The following is a 20267-nucleotide window of genomic DNA, read 5'->3' as shown; positions in this document are numbered from 1 at the left end:
TTACTGGTAAATCAAATATGCCAATCATTGATAAGCCAATGGACACATGTAATTTGTACAGGGAACACTTACACTTTAGCACTGGCCAGCAGTGGTAAAGTGTCCAGAGCAAACAAAACAGCAAAAACAGAGTCCAGCACACAGAAACAACCTGGGAAGTAGAGGAAAACGTTAGGGGAGACCATGCCAATGATGCCAAGACTAACAGATAGCATGTGCCACCATCTGTTTGCAGGGCTCAGAGATTAATTACTATGCTATAGAAAAAGGAAACTTTTGCGACTTCCTGTGCTTTAAGAAGGTTACAATTTGATTTGGTCTGTTCAAGGTCTGTTCTGATCATCATAAGGCTTTAAAAGATGTTTTTATGAAGAAAGGTCTGGACTCCATTTCTTTGAAGATAAGAAGACTGGTGATAGCCCTAGAGAAATTTTGCTTTGATGTGGAGTATATTCCTGGTGTCAGGAAGCTGTCCACTGATTGTCTGTCTAGACTAGTTAACAGTTCAGACTTAGAGGCAGTTCTTGATGATTTTTAGAAGAGGAAGTAAATGTGTGTGAGTGAATCATCATTATATGTCTTTATTCAGTTCTTTAAGAAAAAAAACATAAAAGACAACAACCATTACACAAATATAATTGCAAGTAACAATTTAAAATGTTAATTATCATATCTCATAAAACATTGGAAATATCTGCCAATAGCTCCTACTATGTATATTGCACATGTAAAGCAATCAGACTACATTAAAAAAAACATTACAAATGTAGGCTAATCATAGCTCAAATAAATAATTACTGTCAACATTAAAAGCCCCAACGTTTTCAATTTCCCAGTTCATCATACCAGACCCATCAGTTTACTCAATCTAACAGCACATGCTAAAAAACGAGCCACATAAAACACGTGTGTTGATCTGATAACAGTTGCAAATATAACAAAGCAGGGTAGGCTTCAGTAAAGTGCTTCCTTTTTAAAAGTAGAATAATACATTTTTATACAAGCTCCTACTAAAAGAGCTAAATATAATAAAATGCAGGGTGTCCTGCTTCAAAGTCAGATAGCAATTACAAGGATCTGGGAAACATTCCATGTGCCAACCTCTTGGAACTGACAGTAGATGATGAATCATTTTGAGTCTAAACCTAGTTAGCAAAAGCTGTGATGACGAGAAATCCCTGAGTTTAAATAATGTTGGGATGGTTTTCAGAATAAGATATGACCTGACACACGATTTGGTCAGTTTCAATTTTTCTTAGACCTTAAGATATCCATAAATGCTTTTTTTTGTCTGAAGCAGATCAGCCTTCACAAGCTTTTCTGGTTTGTCAAAAATCTCTGGTTGCCCTAGTTCTATAAATGATCTCTTGATAAAAGAAAACCATTTCATTCTATTGCGTCCATCCAATGAGAGACAGTCCTTTATCAGCAATCAATTTCAATCGTCTAGTGGATTGAGCCAGACCGAAATCCATTGCAAGAGAGGTAACCTTTTAAATATATCAGTTAGAAAGCCAACACCCAACTCGTCATGGATGATGAAAGATGCAGAGCTATTAGGGAGGCACAACAAGCTTTAGAGGAACAGGTTCTTCACAGTTTAGAGAAAGGAATCATAAGCGTACACACTAATTAACTACAGCACCCGTCGCGCATTTCACTGCCTGTAATTCGGGCAGTGACATGTGCGACGGGGCTGTCTGTGGGGGTCCCTGCATTGCCCATGCCAAGTGCATTGGCAGTGCAGGGGCCCCCAACACCCCCTTTCCGCCAGCCTATGCATGGTGGTGAGACCGCCATGCAAAGGCTGGCAGAAAGGGGACTCGTAATCCCCAGGGCCTTAGTGTTTCGTGGATCAATCACCATTAGATACGATTTCCTAAAATTTGTGTTTAAATCCAAGTAACACATAAAAGCCACAAATGAGTCCAAAGTTGCAGGCCTAATGCCATAATTGCTAATATGGCTGTATCATCAACAAAAAGTAATGTGGGGATCGGTCACCTCCCAATATATGGCACATCGTACCCATCCTCAAACACTTTCTAACTGATTAATTTAGAGGATAAAAAGGAATGGAGCAAGAATATACCTCTGCCAAACACTTCTCCTTAACTTAAACAATGCTGAACAGTCCCCTCTTTGCCCCTATCAGACTGAGGCTGATAATTTCAGGTAGATATCTTGTAAAAAAAAAATAGGCAATCCTCGCCTAAAGAGGTCATAATACTCCACAATTTCTCTGTACCAACCCTATCAAAAGCTGAGCTGAGGTCCATAAAAGCTTGATGTAATTAACCCTTTTTGGTTACAGTGTATTCGTTGATCATTAAGTAGAGATTTAAACACTTATTAGTCATGCTGAGGCCTGATCTAAATCCATACTGAATGTAGGAAAGAACCTTATTTTCTGAGGCCCATGTCGTCAACCTATTAAGAATTAGGTAGCCCATGATCTTATCCACCGAATCTCTGAGGGAGAACAGGGATCATCCTTGTTCCCCTTTATAAAAACAGGTACTATCAGGGATTGAGATCAGGAGTATGAGAGGCCGTAAGTCACTGCAGTGTTAATGGTGATTGAAGGTAGAAGAGCCCAAAGAGATATTTCAGGTTGAAACAAGTAAGCAGGAACATCATCTAGTCGGGGGCTTCATTATTGGAGGATGTAAGAATGGCCTCTTTAACCTCCTCTAATGATACCTTCCACAAGGATCATTTGACCCTTTAAAAGGGACAAATCTAGATGGAAAAGAAGAAGGTATATTGTTTATGCCCTCAAAGTGGCCCATATGTCTGCCGAAATATAAGCACACACAGAGTTTCACTTAGTAGAGGTAATAAAAAGGACGATTAACAATTTCCAAAAAAGGATACGTTTTTCAAACAAAAGCCTGTTCTTAGGCCTCTTGCTGTAGAGCCCTTTTCCTCATTTTAATTGCTCGTTTGTATGCAGCTTTAACGAATATAACCTCAGTTAGGGACCTTGGATGCTTTCCAAGGCACTAATCAGATCCTGGTTAGTTTCACAGTAGGAGTGATCAAACCACCGACAATGAATGTCTCAGGAGTGATCAAACCACCGACAATGAATGACTCAAGTAGATTTTAAAGACAATGAATGACTCAAATAGATTTTAAAGGTAAGCTCAGCCTCACTGATTAAATTGTACAAGATCAAAATAACCTTAGGTGTGGAATCATCAGCCAAACAAACTTCAAAATCCTTTAACCAGTGGTTCAATAAGTTCCAGTAAAAGACACTCTGAATAACGTTAGCGCATTTGAGCCGTAATCTCTGATCAGTGGTTCTAACCTCACTTTATTACGCCATGGATAGCCAGGCTAGAGAGAACGCTGCATACCAAAATTACCCCCAGTGGATTTTGATCACACAAGGGTCCAAAATTACTGTATGTTCTTTAACCACAGAAATAAGAGAAGCCAAAACTAAAATCTATAGCTGAAAAACAGCTCCTTTCCTTAGAAGTTAGAATCTTAGAAGATGTTTCATATTTTTTTGTGAGGTCACTTTGGGGTTGTTACAGAGAAAGACTAGAAGGAAGAGATGGTGGATTACGTGGGTTTATTGCATGTCATAAAATGTTGCCAGTGTGATCATTTTACTTCTTTTGAGAAACCATAGACAATGATAAAAGATTCATTGTCTGTTGACAGAGGTATGCTGTTATTGGGGCACTCGTTTGCGTCTTCCTCTAAGTTTGAGAAGCAGACTCTGTCATTTTTTGTCAACTTCATATGTTTGACTTGGTCACTTAAGTGCATAAATGAACCTAGATGCCTGCAGGATCGGACTGGCCTATAGGGCAGCCAGGCAGTGCCCGATGGACTGATCTGACAGGTCAGTGTGTGGGCTGATTTTTAGCAGTTTAAGGCCCTTATCTATTGACAGGTAGGTCAGTTTTCACTGTTAGTTTACCTGATATTACCACAAATATTGCCTCAGGTAAACACAGATGCACGCAGTCTCCCATCCCTTGAAAAATACACATACTGCAGATCTTTACACGTTCAACACTGGCCTGATTTGCAAATGTGAGCCACTTTGTAAGCTATGTGCTTCGCTAATGGGGCCGCTTTGATTTTAGTGCATAGGCCGAGTTTTGGTCCCAGTCTAATCTTAGTTGCCAGTGCACTTAAGTAATGCTAATACCCAACTTTTTATTCACCACTATAGTTGGCAGATGTGTTTTTTCAATTCGCTATCAAATCTTGCTTTAAGAAGGATTCATATCGCGCGCCTGCTTCCCGCCCACAGAGTGACTACCTGTATTTCGATTCAGTGATTGATGTTCATTCACTGTCAAAGAAATTAATTATGTCCAAGGTTAGTCTGCTAAAAATATGGTAACCGTGTAGGAAGATACCGTGAGGTCTGACGTAGACCAGTACCCATGGTTGCTTTTTCAACTAAAACTCCACACAGGGTTCACTGCAACAGTTCACTTTCCCCAAAAACAACACGTAACACTGCCTGCGGAACCAATGGTCTTTTGAGTGTTTCTGCCGCCCTTCTGAAACATAACGTCCTCTTAAATCGTGACAAATCGTGACAGTATGAAGCCTCATGATTAATGTTACAGGCCCAACGTACTTTAAATGTCCCAATTTCTATGACCATTTTTAAAAACTTCATATTGTAGACGAACAGTAATCGTTAGGCCATATAATTGTGAATAATAATGCCCCAGTGTTCTAAACAACAACCTGACCAGTACCTCCAGGGCCCCTTAGGCAGTTTGCGGCAGCCCAAAAATATCACCCACGTTTTTGTCTTGAAAATTGACAGCTATGCTGTATTACTCGAAAACACCCCCTCACAGACCATATAAAGCCCCCTTTGGCCTTTTCTCTCTCCAACAGTATTTTAACTCTTTCCCTTAGTACCAGTGGTCGGTAGCTGTCAAATTAGTACAGGCGAGCTATGACCACTCTACCTTTTCGAAGAGTTTAGCAAAATGGATGGTAGCTGACCGCAATTTGAGCTACATAAGGGCAATGGAAACTAAAGTTTCTAGCTACTAATCTAAGCAAATACTTGCCATCAACAACACAACTTGATATGCCCACCTCCTCTCCCTTCATCAAAGATCCCTCCAAGGGCTTAAATTTTTTAAAAAAACCTGTTTTCTCAGCCCCTTGTTTCTGTGTCGGAGGAACCTAGCGACCATTTTTGATCTACTGTGTGATCACTAACTATCCGACCCTGAGCCTAAATGGTTAAATCTGGACAGTGTGTTACAGTAAACTTACACATAAATATCTGAATAAAGACAAAGTGAAGAGGTCTGTTTGTGTGGAATGACTCGGTGTAATCCGGCTTGCAAGAGGTGGCAGAGATGATAATTTTAGCATCTCATGGAATTGGGTTGTTACAGAAACATTTTGTGGGTTTTCGGTCACACTGTTTCACCAACGTGTTTTTTCAATACCGTCACTTAATTTTATGGAAAATGCAGGCTGCACAACCAACACTTAATAACCGTAAGATTTTGACTGTTTGTTTACTGTAGTCAATTCCCTTACAGTCTTCAGACCGCATACAGTTACATTTGGGAGTGGTGCACAGGTGAATAAAATTTCAACATATTTCACAGATCAAGGAATGTGTTTTATAAACATGAACATTGAATTGCCTCCTTACCATTGAGTTATTATTCATAATCAGTGTAAATTAGTTTAGTAACATCAAAAGTGAGAGTCCTCAGCTACCACTTACCACCAGTGTCCATATGGCCCTGGTATTGCGACAGTATTCTGTTAAACCTGTTATGATGGTGCACACTGAGGGACATATTTATATTTTGTTTGCGCCATATTTACATAATTTTTTTTACGCATATTCGGTCCAAACTTAACTCAATATTTATATTTTGACACTTGACCCATCTAGCGTCAAAATATTGGAGTTTGCACCATTTTGTGGGTGCGTGAACCCACCTTGCGTCAATGAGATGCAAGGTAGGCGTTCCCATCCAAAAAATGACGCTATCCCCATAGCACCATGTTTGTCCCCCATGCTAAAATGACGGAATGGTGGGAGGCAGACCCAAATAATGGCGTTAAGCTTGCTTAGCGCCATTATTTAACGCCTGGGTCAGACCAGGCGTTAAGGCACCTGTGGACCCATTTCCATGGTCAAACACCATGGAATGGGTCCGCAGGTTCCCACCCCAAGCCCCAGTAACACCCACACCAGAGGGACACCAGAGGATGGGGGACCCCATCGCAGGTAAGTAGGTTAAGTATTGGTTAATATTATTCTTATTTATTTTAAAGGGCCCCCCTGCATGGCACTGGGTGCAATGGCTATACCCAGGGAACACTGGTCCCCTGTGTTGGCCATTGGGGTGGGGACATGATTCCTGTCTTTTCTAAGACAGGAGTCATGTTTTAGGATGGTTGCGCGCCTGGAAATGACACAAGGCTGGTTAGCGGATTTTTTTTTGCCGCTAACCAGCCTGTTATTTTTTGATGCACAACCTCCTATTCCCATATGGCCACCCCCACCTGGCTAGCGTCATTTTTGTTGACGCTAGCCCAAGATTAGCGCCGGCTTGCACCATTCCATAAATATGGCACCCAGTTGGCACTAGGGAATGGCAAAAGCCGGTGGTAAACGTTTTGGTGCAAAACTGCGCTAGCACAGTTTTGCACTAAAAAGTTTAAATATGCCCCTGAGTTTTTCAAATACTCCCAATGACCCAAGCTTAGCCGCCCTCACCCCTGTACTGTGCTGAATGCCCGGAAAAGAAGTATAGGAAGATGCACTCTGTGCAGGTAAAGGGGCAATTTAAAAGTAAACAGAACTAATGCTGTTGCTGGCTTCCCATCCAGTCCTTTATCATTAGGATTAGACTTGGTTCTGGTCTTGTGAGGAGTAGAAATTTGGGTAGCTCATTGTTCACCACCTTACCAGGTTTGGTAGAACACTGCCCGATACCAGGAGACTGATGATAGGTGGAAGATGATTATAAGTTCAGGTGCACATGCCTTTTTTATCTGCACACTTGAACGAGGGGCATTCTACAGCCCCCTCCCCTGTAACATCTGTTCAGTACCTCTAACTGTTCAGTCCCTAATATGTGTAGTGTATGCTGAGTGTTTGTATGTGATATCTTAGATTTATATTTTATAGCTGGGAGTTTTGTGCAGATGAATGGGATCCTGTGGAGGAGCTAAGAAAGCACCATAAGATAGTGGTTAACCTATTCTACAGGCCTTAGAACTTTATGTACTTTGAATCATAGCGCAATACTATGCGATTGCCCTGGTTTATGTCACAGCCTCGGAATATGTTATGAACTTCTGTGTTTTATTTTTGCTGCTCCACTATCCACACCTACGTCTAAATAAAATACCTATAAGAGGTACCTCTACCTGAACATGACATTTATTGTGTGTAACAAGTTGTGTCATACATTATCCCAGCTATTTACTCTTTACCATATCTAAGAATGGGTCTTGAATGCTCATCCTTTACCTTTGGGGGATATAGAGTATAAAAGGCAGATGAACTATAGGTATTAGTTAAATTGGTCTTGTATTTGTCCTACTCCTAATTTAAAGGCTTTAGAACCTTCGGTTTTTGACCCATAGTGAAATACTATGCAGTTGCCATGATTGGCTTTGGTTGATGTCACAGCCCTTGAAGATGCTGTGAACTTCTCTGGGGTTTTGCTGCTCCGCCCTTTGTTTCTACAACTAAATAAAATACCTATAAGAGATACCTCTACCTGAACATTACACCTATTGCGTGCAATAAGTGTGTCTTACAGTATAGCAAGTTCCTTACCCTTTACTAAAGGTTAGAATAAGTTTTGAGTGCTAATTGTTTACCCTTTAAGGGTGAAGAGTACAAAAGGTAGGCCTTGGCCTTGTAAATAGGTGAAAAATGTCTTATGGGGCACCTGTGGTAAATGACAATAGCAATCATTCACACCTCTGTCTTCAGTCAGACCCCATTAACAAACAACAGACTATTATTTGAAAGGCATTACAACTTGAATATGTTGGGTTGACAAGTTCCAGTACAATAATTCAGAGAACATGCAGGACTGGAAGCTAATGGGTAGGGTATATCAGTTCGGAGTCTGGCACTAGAGAGAACAAGGCACTCAACTTGGTTTATGGCTTATAATCTGGCGATTCCTCAAACCACATGTCCATAGCAGATATGAATTACATTCTTGTTTATATGCCAGCCTGCAGCTTCTACTTACCTCCATATTAATGGTGCCCTTAATAAAAAATAGACATACAGGTAGCTATTTACCAGGGACAGCTGGTAACCTTTGAAAGTGGTGGGACGAGCGAAGTGCCCCACCAATTCCAAAAAACACAATATAACACTCCTTCCCTCCAAAAGCCTAAAATAAAACACCCCATCCATACAAAAGCTTATAATAAATCAAAGCCTCCCTCAAAAAGCCTAAAATAAAACAACTACACTAACATTTAAAATGAATAAAATTAAAATAAATGGTACTTACCTACTGCTGCACGTCCTCCTCTGTGTTCTGATCTGCAGTCTGCTGTGGAGCTCTCCTAACCAATCCAGATGCTGCTGTCATGTTATCAACCAGCATGAGAGAAGCGCTAGGACTGGATGGATCGGATTGGCTAGATGCTTCTTCGGGCCCTGGAGGCCAGTGCCTGCTCTCCACCCAGCTGTCTAAGATAGCTTGGGATGGAGAGGTTCAAAGTGCGCTCGTCAGGCTGGCAATTGCAAGAAAGACGGCCAAACTGACATGCACACTTTGGAGCGTCCGGCCAACCACTGCTCCAGTCCTCCAGTCCTCCAGTTTGCCATTCGGAAGCAGAGAACATGCCTTGCATGACTCTCAGCTTGAGGCTACTGCGGCCCGCACATCAGTGAAAAACAAAATGGCAATGAAATTATTTCATTTCCATTTTCTTTTTTTTTTTTACATGCGCCTCACAGCGGGCGCGGGGGGGCAATGCTCCTCCGTTATTGTGGAGCACCTGCTTCTGCTATTTACATTTATGCCTGAACAGTTTTTGTTTTCAGTTCACAAACATTCACAGAAGTAAGCTGCACCAGGAACAGGCTTCCAGGTGTAGTAGAGGGTATTTAATGTTAAATGTACTGCAGGGTTCTGTTACCCCATGCATTAATCTACATAGCAAAGAAAATGAATGGAGCCCCATGCTAACACACAGTTTTTCTTTTATTTGTTTTCTAAGAGGAATCTTGTATACGTAGATAACGCAGTTTCCCTGTTCACCCGCATATCTGGGGTGATCTATTTCTGTGTCCAATTTCCTGGGTAGGAAGGCATCAGGTCGGACTTTGTAAATACCAGAAGCATACAGTTTGTGGTTGTTTAAATATATAAGCAAACACGCCTTTTAACTCCCACATCCCCCCACATGCATGAATTTCTCACCATTTGGTGCCTGTCAGGAATTCACAAAAAGATTCTTGGCATGTGTAAATGAGGTATGTTTGGCCGTAGACTTTTGTTTATAGCCAAAGACACGTATGTGAATAGAGGCTGTATCCCAGTGATTGAGCATTTCGACCATCTTTTTAGGTGATTAACTTTTTTCTTCAAAGGGTCAAATATAGGAAGTTAGCTCTCAACTAGTCAGCATTAATTTACAGTGTAACCAATTGAACCACACAATAAGGTCTCAAATCGGAAATAAAGTTAGGGATTTTATTACAAGTTACCAGTCAGGTTAATATAAAAATCTCAAAAACATACTGTAAAGATACAGAATAACAACAGGATAACCAATCTTCTGAAGAAGTTTAGGTGAATTAGCATAAGACCTAGCAAGAATTCAGTTACAGCAATACAGAATTTCAGCAGTAAGATCTGATGCTCAGAGAAACATCTTTGGTTTTCCCTCCTGCACGTGGGTACAATCTAAGGGTATCTGCTTAAATTGATCTATATAATGGTAAGAAAAATATAAAAATAATCAAAAGCTATGGCAAAAAGGAAAATATACGTTTAAAAAGGCATAGGGGAGAAGAAGAGAAGGTGTCACCATTTCAGAAGCTTGTTCAAGAGTCTTCTTAGAAAGAGTTAAGTGTTAGCCTAAGCCACACTCAGTAAAGCATAGGGACAAGGTTAAAGTCAGAGTTCTGTACCTCTCAATGTCTGAGGGATAGTATCTTAAAATCAATCTGTGAGAAAGCCAGTTAATACCACACAATTCTGTTAGGTTAATACCCTCAGCACACCATCAGGATCTTCGTTGTATTCTTCTGTCTAAACTGGCAAACTTGCAACATTTTCATTCTCTACCAGAGCAGTCCTGAGAACACTGCTGTTGGTCCTCTAGACATCATGACAATGCGTGAGCAAGGAACAGTCATCTCACACCTGGTTTCGCCATGTTCTTCCATAAAGGTCTCTTTCTTAGACTCCCTAGTACTAAAACAATACTACATCTATTTCCAAACTAACATTTTGTGTGAATGCACCTGCAATGAAATAACACATTAGCAGAAATGGAAAATAGTTTCTCACGTCGAAAGAAGTACAAGCCTAGTTAGTGCAACTTAAGAATATTATTCACTAGTGCACATTTAGGGCCATATGTATGAACACATTTTCCCATTGACAAAGAATGGGAAAAACCCTTTGCTACATTTGGCCCTTAATTTCATATTATATTGTGCACATACTAGTCTCAAATACATGTAAATGTCAAAAACACATTTCCAAATAAAGCTCCATATTTCAGTTAGAATAAAAGCAATATATCTTTTTGAATACATGAACGTTAATATGACTAAAAACTGGATTTTTTTGCAAAATATCTCTTTATTGAAGTTTTATGGTTAGAAGACAACAACAAAAGTCTTAACCAGCGGTCCCCCCACCGCCATCAGCAGCCGCTACAAATCTTTAACAACGAAACCATAATAAACTATAATAGACTATGTTTATTATGGTTTCGTTGTTAAAGGGTGTGGCCATGGGGGATGACAAGGACGAGGGAGAGGGCACTGTGCACTCCCCTCAGGACGCATGTGTGTGTGGACGGCCGTCTCAGGCTCTTCAAACACATGTGGCACTGTGCTCTCTCCAACCCGGCACTGTGTTGCCAAGCTGGAGAGAGCAGGCACAGGATCCCAGTCTGCCTGGGAGCCCCCTGACTGGGCGATCCGGCCAATCCTAACGTTGCTTTCATGCAGCGTTAGGATTGGCTGCAGGGCAGGCCGGGAGCCTGTGTCTGCTGAGGAGACAGTGAAACGGCGATAAGTGGCAGTTACGTTGACATTTTTTTTTCTTTTTTTTTCTATATATTTAATATTCCTGCCACGTGCCACCCCGCCCCTTTTAACCCCCGCAAGCCGCAACTGGTCTTAACACTTTAAAAGTAGCAAGGCCGCTGTGACCCAGTACATTAGACGGACAGTTTCCACAGCTGTTACAGATTATAGGCATAACAACAGGGAGGCCAGTGAGCCTGAGTACAGTGAAGGAGTACCAGTGTATCAACTACAAATAACCCCCTACCAACAACTTAACGTAGGGGCAGTGAGAAAAAGAACCGAAAAATCAAAGAAGAATATGCACAGTGTAGGAAGCGAGTCATACAAAGGTGAGAGACAGCGCTCTAATGGGGTATAATGTCCTTGGAAGGGGCAGGGAAAGGGATCGGTGGAAGGTGGGGAGAGGGTAGATGACAGAGGTCCTGACCAAGAGGGGGGATAAGTTGAAGAAGCAGAGATCTTTAGGTCTAGCTGGTGTGTAAAGAGTGTGTATTCCAACCGGTAGAAGTAATGTGTAAGAGGTTGACAAATGTGGGTAAATGTCCCCCCTGTATGGGATATTCTGTGGGACAGCAGTTCCATGGCTAGGACTGGCCATAGACATTATAAGTTGCTTCCAGTGCAGTGCAATAAGTTGCTGACTGCTCCCAACATATGGGAGATCAAGTGCCACTCCGCATGAGTCATTGCTTGCAGAGATTGGGGTCAAATATCAAGTAGCACAGTCAAGTTTGAATATGGGATTGGGTAGCCTATTGTCACCATAGTGTGGTTAAGGATTTCTTTCCAGAAACTCTTAATGCCACCATATGTGTATAAAATCGCCCAGTGCCCAGGAGCACCACAAACATAAGGGAGAGGTTAAGAGAAAGATAGTGTGAAGATGGGTACAAATTGAGGTACCAGCGCATCATAAGGTTATATGCCATTTCCCGTTGAGATATGCTTTTCATGATCTGCGGGATATCGCACCATAAGTTTTGTGGGCAGTTGTCTCCCATGTCGGCATGGGAGTGCTGGAGGACCTCATATGTGCATGAGATAAGCCTGCAGGATCCATAAAATGACCTAACGAAGGCCTCGGAAGCTGTCAGTTTGCAGTTGGCCCCCTGTGCATTGGATGGGGTGAGGGCCCAGTGGGGAAGGTGATAATATCGTAATCTGGTGGACTCGGAAATTGAGAACTTCTGGCGACATTGTTTGAACATCTTGAAGAATTCTTCCTCAAAGAGGTCCCTAAGAGTATGACAGTCGCCCTGTCTCCAGCGGCTATATGAGAGGGGGTGTAACACGGGCATCAGTCAGGATTGCACACTAGAGGGGTGTTAGGTGAAGGAAAGGAAGAAAGACCACGTTTTACCATAAATTTGTCCCATATTTCTAGGACGGTTTTTGAAGGGATTGCAAGGTAGGAGGTTTCAGGTATCACTTGTCTAAGAAGCCAAACTAAGTCCCAGAGGTGGTGGCAAGCAACAGCATGGTCCATATGCAACCAATGCTTATCACTTTCACGCACTACCCAGTCTGACAGGAAATGAATTAGGGCATCCCAACCCCCCAGTCACAAGGGAGCATCAGCACTGTGTTACAGAAACGAGGGCGCTCTCCCTAACCCCTCCATATAAAGGAGCAGATTTCCAGTTGGAGGCGCAGGATCTTCATTGAGAAATGGATGTGGGGTGGCATTGGAAGAGATACACTGTTTTTGGCAGGAGGGACATCATGACTGCATTTAAGCATCCCAACTAAGAAACCGGGAAGGGTTTCCAGCGGCAGAGGTGCTCCAAGATAGACTTTTGACAATTGGCCATCCACCAGGATGCTAAGGTTGGGGTGAGGCGGAGACCTAGGTACTGGATGGAACCAGGGGCCCACTGGAATGGCCTGAGGGATTGGACTGCTTTTGAAGTTTATAAATAACCCTTGTGGGCACATCCACCAAAGGGTATCCCCGCTATATCTCCGGTTTGTGGAATGGTAGCCACCAGGAGCTCCACCGCTAGGGTGAACGGTAGGGGGAATGGTAGGGGCAAGAGTGGGAAGCCCTGTCTAGTATCCCTCTGCAGATGGATGACCTGAGACAGACCTCCATTGACTCAAATTCTCGCAGTAGGGGATGTATGGGAGGCCATAATCCTGTCAGTTATCACAGATCCTAACTCTGTCTTCTGGAGAATGGCTTTTAAAAAGGGCCAACTGACCTTATCAAATGCCTTCTCCGGGTCAAGAGAGAGAGGGCAAGCTGATGGAGTGCCGATAGGCTTTCTCCACTAGGTGGGCCAGGCGGCAGAGAATGCCTACACCCTGCCTATTGTGGATGAAACCGACGTGGTCGATAAGACCTGGGAGATAGGGGTCTAGCCTATTAGCTAAGATTTTAGTGTAGAGTTTTGCACTTGTGTTCAAAAGGGCTATGGAATGGTATGAGGCACAGAGCTTTGGGTTCTTGCCCTGTTTCGGGATTCGTGAGACATAATGGGGGTGATCCCTATATCGGCTGTGAAGGTGTTAAAGAGAGCTATTAGCTGGCCTTGCAATTATGGGAGAAATTTGCGGTAAAAGCTATAAGCAGGCTATTTGGCCCAGGGATCCTATCCAAGAGTAGGCTTTTGAGGACCTTCTGAAGTGATGGGGGCTTCCAGCAGGTCAGTGTGGGAAGTTTCAAGCGGGCCCCAGTGGCAGACCGCCGGGTTGTTGGCGATGGCATCTGGGTGGGCCTCCACACTAGTGTTTAGCCCTGTCGGAGGTGGCCCATGCTCCCGGTGCCATCTGTATTCTTGAGATGTAAGCACAGGTTCATTGTTGTCAAAGCTTGTGCGCCAGGAGAGTCCCCACTTTATTAATCCCTCATAGTACCTTTGTTTGAGTGCAAGGAAGGTACGCTCTGCCTTATTGGAGCATGTGCAAGCGCAATTGACCCCACAGGAGGGCTAACTGGCGTTCAGTGGGATGGGGCGATGTGGCCCTGGCTTTCCAGGTCTTTAATCTCTGCAGCTAGACACGTCTCAACCAGTCTCTCTCGCGTGAGTAATGGAGACCGAAGTAATCTCACCCCTGATGGTAGCTTTAAAACCATCCTAGAGTATATGCTTTGAGATGTTGGTGTGGGAGTTAGATATACAGTAGTTTGTTATCGCAGTGTGGATTGTCTTAACATCTACTGGATGCCTTAGTAGTTTCGGGTGAAGGCGCCAGCACGGTGAGGGTGGGGACCCACCTATTCCAGGTCATTTCAACGTGTGCATGGTCGGAGATCGAAATGTCAGAGATGAGAGAGGATTCTAGGTCTCTAAGTAGGCAATGTGTGAGGAAAAAGTAATTGATGCATGAATATGAATGATGGACATGGAACAAGAATGAGAAATTCCTAGTATCAGATCAGGGAGGCAGTGTCTCCAGGCATCTACTAAACCCAGCCCTGTTATTTCATGCTTAAGGGCAGCCAACATGGCACCAGTTCTCTGGAAGGTGGACCTATTCTGATCTAGTGAAGGGACCAAGACAAGGTTAAAGTCCCCTCACAGGATTATGTCTTCACCCTCCCAGGACAGTTGGTCTATAATCAAGGACTGGAGGAAAGTATATTGTGCCTGGTTGAAAGCATATGCATTTAGTAGCGAGAGGGGGCACAGACCGCATTGTATAATGAGTTTCAAGCAGGGGCCCTCCCCGCACCAGACCACCATCAGGGGCTTGGTGCAAAAGGAGGCTTTGCAGAAGAACTCCAACTGTTTTGGATGTTGCAGAAGCCCAATACGGATTAGGGACATAGGATGAGCCATGCGTGGGGCAGCTTGCTGAAAGAGGTGTGTCTCCTGCCAGAGGAGATACCGCCAGACCTGTTTCCTTTTATTAGGTGAGTTAAGCCCTTGTACATTGAATGTGAGGAATTTAACCCCAGGGATAGCGGTCATAGGGGAGAGTTAGAGATTAGAGTGTGGTGCCATCATAAACAAGCAGTCTAAGGTAAGTGAGAGAGGGGGAAGGATGGTGGGATAATGCTGCTTATAGTGGGTAGACTAAGATCTGACGTCAAGTCGTGGTGCGGACATGAGTGAGGTGACATGTCAACAGGAGAAGGGAGGAGGAGCCTCCCCAGGGTGACATGCAGTCTAGATAAAGAGAAGTGCACATCAAGTAAAACTATAACATCATGCTAACTGGACCTAAACAGTTGATCCAGAGGTGTATGGAGACAGCGCATGACAACGCCCGCTGACCAGAGGAAGTCACTCCCCAAGGATCTGGATTCAAGGGACAGGCTGACAGTAAATGTATGTCTTAGGCCCATCAGACCCCAAAGGCCCATGATAATCAGAGCCAGCAGTAGAACACAAAGTCGAGCTGGCAGCGTCTGCATCTCCAGTCACGGCTGGTAAGAGACAGCCCGGAGTGCAGGACACTGCTTGCCCCCGAACAAGAGTCCATTAATGAGTAGGGCGGGTGCTGATCGCCAGCCTGCAGGTGAAGTTGTCATCCACTAGTGTCTAGGCCAGCCATGGGTGTTTGATGCTGCAGCCTGTAGATAGTAGCCGATTTTCCCCTTGCGAGGTAGTGATGGAGGGTATGGTTTATCATGAGGCCTCTGCTCCCAAGGTTTTGGGCTTTGGAGAAGTCTACAGGTTCCTCAGGTGCTGAATAATGTTCTTCTGGGCTTCACATGCATGGCAATCTCTGCTTTGCTTTGAGGGGATCTAGGTGGGCTCTGTAGACTATATGGGTCACTAGATCTGCCAGTCTGTGGTACCAGGTGGGGACAGGCTCACTCCCCCGGAGTTTGGCTGAATGTTCAGGAGGCGTTGAGCTTCTTTCAAAGATCAAAGGGTTCTACGCTTACCCTCCTACTCAAAGATGAGGGCAAAGTGGTGACCCCATTGATAGCAGATATTGAGCTCATGGAACTTGTTCATAATGAGACGAAAGTACCTGTGGCACCGCAGCGTGGACCGTGCAAAATCCTGGAACAACTGAACTGTGTGTCCCTTGTATACCAAATCAACCTTTTTCCGTGAGGCCTGCAGGATGGCCTCCTTTTTCAACATAAAAGTGTACTTTTGTAAGGATATTTGGTGGGAGATCGGGGTGTCCTGGTGTACCCACAACTCTGTGTGCTCTGTCCAGCATGAGAGGGGAGGTGGCAGGTTCTCCCTAGATAGCATGCAGCAGATCTGCCATGAAGAACATGATATTTGGACTCTCCATTACCAGCGGAATACCCCTGATGCAGATATTGTTCGTCCAGCTGCAGTTTTCTATATCTTCGTGCTTCAAGTGGTGGTCTTCCATGGTTGATACCCTACGATAAAGAGCCTCTGGTCTTCCGTCCGTTCCATATCATTGACTCTCTCGCCCAGATCATCAATGTTTCGTTTGATTTCGTGGATGCAGGATTTAAATTCCTTTTTGAGAGAGCCAATCTTGGCGCTCAGTTCACTGAGAAAGTTGTCCATGTAGGCCTGGCGAGGGGAGCTGAAGAGGTTGTCTCTGTTGAGGAGTCCTTGGTTGGTATATGCGCGCTTGTCAAAGGGGATGAGGGAGGTTTCCTTTGCCGTAGCTCCAGATGACGCCTTGGTGGATTTGCCTTGTGGCATGACAGGGAACCTTCTATCAGATGGGGCTTTTGGGAGCTGGTTACAGAGGCGTAACCCGAGGCATCCCCCCAGCAGTGAAATGCCTGAGGTATAAGTGGGGAGGCAAAGTTCAGCAGACAGGAGCGCCTAGGCGAATAGACCGGGTGCAGGGGCTAGTAGAACCAACAGCCGAGTGGCTCAGGCACACCAGCAGGCCCAGATAGTCCAGTGTATGTCACACATGATGCCGCAAGCCATTAGCTTGTGGGTCACTCTAGAACTCGTTAGTCAAGGGAGATTCTCACCATTGCACCCAGAAACCATAAAAAGGTTGATGCACGTACAGGCCCCCGCCCGGTCCCAAGCATGGGGTGCAGGCCCCCGGCCCCTAGCAAAGGCCATCCAGTGCCAGTGAGGCCAACAGCGACTAGTCAGTGTCTTAGTGGGGGCCCTTCTGGCAGCAAAACAATGTTCATGGCCTCAGGCAAACGCCCTCTCTGGGGAAAAAAGGCACAAATGTGATGTGAGGCCTCACCAGTCAAAGGCCCCCCTCCTCCAGCCGGGGGGCTAGCACGAGTTTCTAGCAGTGGGTGAGGCAACTGGATCACAGTCAGAGGGACACATATTCTCACTTACAGCAGCCCCATGATTCCAGTGTGAGCTCTTCATGAGATACAGGTTTCAGGCCCCCAGCTGAACGTAGAAGGCGCAGCCGAGGCTCAGTCTGCAGTAAATAGCTGTGCAGAGAGTGTCGGGCGTGGAGGCAAGCGCAGGGCCCGGATCGCTCCAGGAAGGCACACCTCCCTAACCCCCAAAGGCCACCTTGTCTGGGGGGATGTCAGGCACCGCAAGGATCTCTGTGTACCTGGCATAGATCCAGTCGGAGTGCATTACCAGTCGTATTCACAGCATGTTGTGGGGCCATGGTGCAGGCCTCCAGGCCCGGGCAGCCTAGAGAGCGTTTTGGCACTCACCTCAGGCCCCCATGCTTCATAAAATTTCAGTGGTGTGAGGGAGAGGCAGCCGCATTCCAGTTCTGGTCCTGGTGAGTCAGTGCAGGGTGGAACTGGGTGCAGCTACAGGCACCACGAGTTAGGGCCAGCAAGTCCTCACGACCCAGGAAAGATGGTGGTGGAGAGGTCCCCGAAGCACGGTTGCATGTCACTAGCAGCACCTTCCCGTGAGTCCAGGAGTAGTCTAGAGACCAGCGGTTCACCAGGAAGGCAGAAGGGAGGCCCTGATGCGGAGGACGGTGGTGGGAAAGGCCCTGGGGATCCCAAGCACGTAGGAAAAGCATCCTACGCTGTGTTGTCAGGTTACACCCCCAGAACTACATTTTTATCATTGAACTATAAAACATTAGTGCACACATCAGATAAATTGTGTTTGTTTGGAATGCAAGAACACTCCATTAATATGAGGATGGTTTTTCTTATTCATTCAAACAACTACACTTCATTTAATTAGGTTAAGGCACAGAGTGTACATGATTTCCTAACACTACAATGAATGCACTTCATCACTGAATTCAAGTACAACACGTTACATTAATATTGTTAGATCACACATTTTATGTCCTGTTACGTGTACAAATAGATTGAAGTAATAACGTCAGGTGTGGAGCAAAATGTACGCTGCAACACCAGCATCCAGTGTTCCAGATAATGCACAAAGGAAACTCAGATGAACAATTTAAACCGCCTATATTTATCATGTACCGTATTTCATGGGTTGCTCAGTTATGTTATTTTTGTCCCAGTTGTTTCTAGGTATGTATCCTGATGAACACTTCGTGGAGAAACCAATGAAGGTAGCTATGGCGAAATTCAGAAAGAATCTTGATGACATCAGCAGCTTGATTCATGAACGGAACAAGAACAAGAAACTTCCTTATTACTACTTTTCTCCGGACCGAATTCCAAACAGTGTTGCAGTTTAACGATCAGATTACTTTAAACAGAATATTTGTACAGATTTTTTCAAGTGTTTCTGGTAAATATTAGGGAAAGAAATGATGCACATTATCTCTTTATTTTAAATGTCCTTACCTTCCCCATCACACGACATAAATATTGGTGTCCACCCTTTCCTTCCCACTTTGTAAGGCTACTCTTAAAGGTTGGATCTTACTCTGTTTAAGAGTTCATTTTAAAGTATGTTTGTTTACCACATCAAAAACTAGTCACACTGTTCTCGAATAGTGTCTAAACTTTATTTTAACACTTGCCATTATCTTAAAAACTTTTCAGCTTAAAAACCTTGTATTTATTGCGAAGGTGTGCATTTTCACTCAAAAAGCGAAACCATCTGCCACCAAAGACAGTTTATCCACGTGAACAATGATGCTAGCTGGGCTGCTAGCTATAGGTTTTTGACTGATAATAACCTCAGTGACCTTGGGGCATTACTAATGTGAAAACACATTCTAATCACTTGAGACATCCATTAATTTGCTGAAACATTTCTGCTCATTTATACGTTGCTGCATCTGAGGATGGGTCCTGTGTGGTCTTAAAGTAAATGTACTGTTCCATCTCTTTATAATTTTTGTTGGTTCAATAAAAAAGTGTCACTGCCTACCAAATGCAGAATTCGTTTTGGGAATGACACGGCAAGATAAATAAAGTATTTATCAATAATTGCTGGATACACAGGGATTTAGGGATTTGTTCTTGTGAAGACCGCCTCTGGTTAAGTGAGAGGCAAAAGTATTTATTGAGGGTGGATCCAGGGCCGTTGCAAGGATCAAGGACATGCTAGGTAAAATAACATTTTGTACCTTCCCTCACTTCTGGCGGAGTGATGATGGGAATACCATTTGCCGCTCTATTCCTCCCACATTATTCTCCCTTCCGTGACCACTTCCTGCAGAACCTCTCATCGTTACACAGCCGTTTTGTCTCTCATAGTTCCACCCACAGCACCTCTCTCATCCCACCTTCCCAATGTCTCTAACATTTTCATCTCCAAATATCCCTTCCAAATACCTCTCGTACTGACACCTCCCTGTTCTTGTTCTACTAATACTCTTCAAAAACCTAGAGAAAAACGTCTCCACTATTGTTTACAGTACCCTAACCCCAATAACCCCGACTCCTACATTTCACTCAGTACTTCTCCAAGTACAATATTCTCATATGTCTGACAGACACGTGCTAAACATTTGCAGAGTAACTGCCTCAACTATTATCACAGTAACAGTCATCAACTTCATAAACTTTACTTGGAGATTAAGGCATTCTATTGGCATTAAAAGTAACAGCAGTAACCAAATAAACACAGTAAACTGCATAACATATGTCTGCCTTTTCGAAATAACAGCATACCTTGTCGAGCTTACTACTATCTGTTCTGTAATGATCTTTAAAATACATATAAAGCAAGAAAAATATGTACACCTCATACCAGCACTCAGCAAC

At 43.9% G+C, this 20267-nt stretch overlaps 1 protein-coding gene across 1 annotated transcript in view; it reads left to right on the top strand.

Annotated features, from left to right (window-relative positions):
• The window catches only part of ALOX5 (arachidonate 5-lipoxygenase), an 859090-nt gene extending 839664 nt beyond the window's left edge, over nucleotides 1-19426 (top strand). The window contains exon 14 of the mRNA XM_069240432.1: nucleotides 18608-19426. Within this exon, the coding sequence (XP_069096533.1) occupies nucleotides 18608-18787 (180 nt within the window). The 3' untranslated portion in view covers nucleotides 18788-19426. The remainder of the gene's footprint in view (nucleotides 1-18607) is intronic.
• The last annotated feature ends 841 nt before the right edge of the window (nucleotides 19427-20267 follow it).

The sequence above is a fragment of the Pleurodeles waltl genome, chromosome 6 (genome assembly GCF_031143425.1).
Source record: "Pleurodeles waltl isolate 20211129_DDA chromosome 6, aPleWal1.hap1.20221129, whole genome shotgun sequence".
Taxonomy (NCBI): Eukaryota; Metazoa; Chordata; class Amphibia; order Caudata; family Salamandridae; genus Pleurodeles; species Pleurodeles waltl.
The sequence above is the reverse complement of the archived record's forward strand: the minus strand, read 5'-3'. Positions and strand labels throughout refer to the sequence as shown.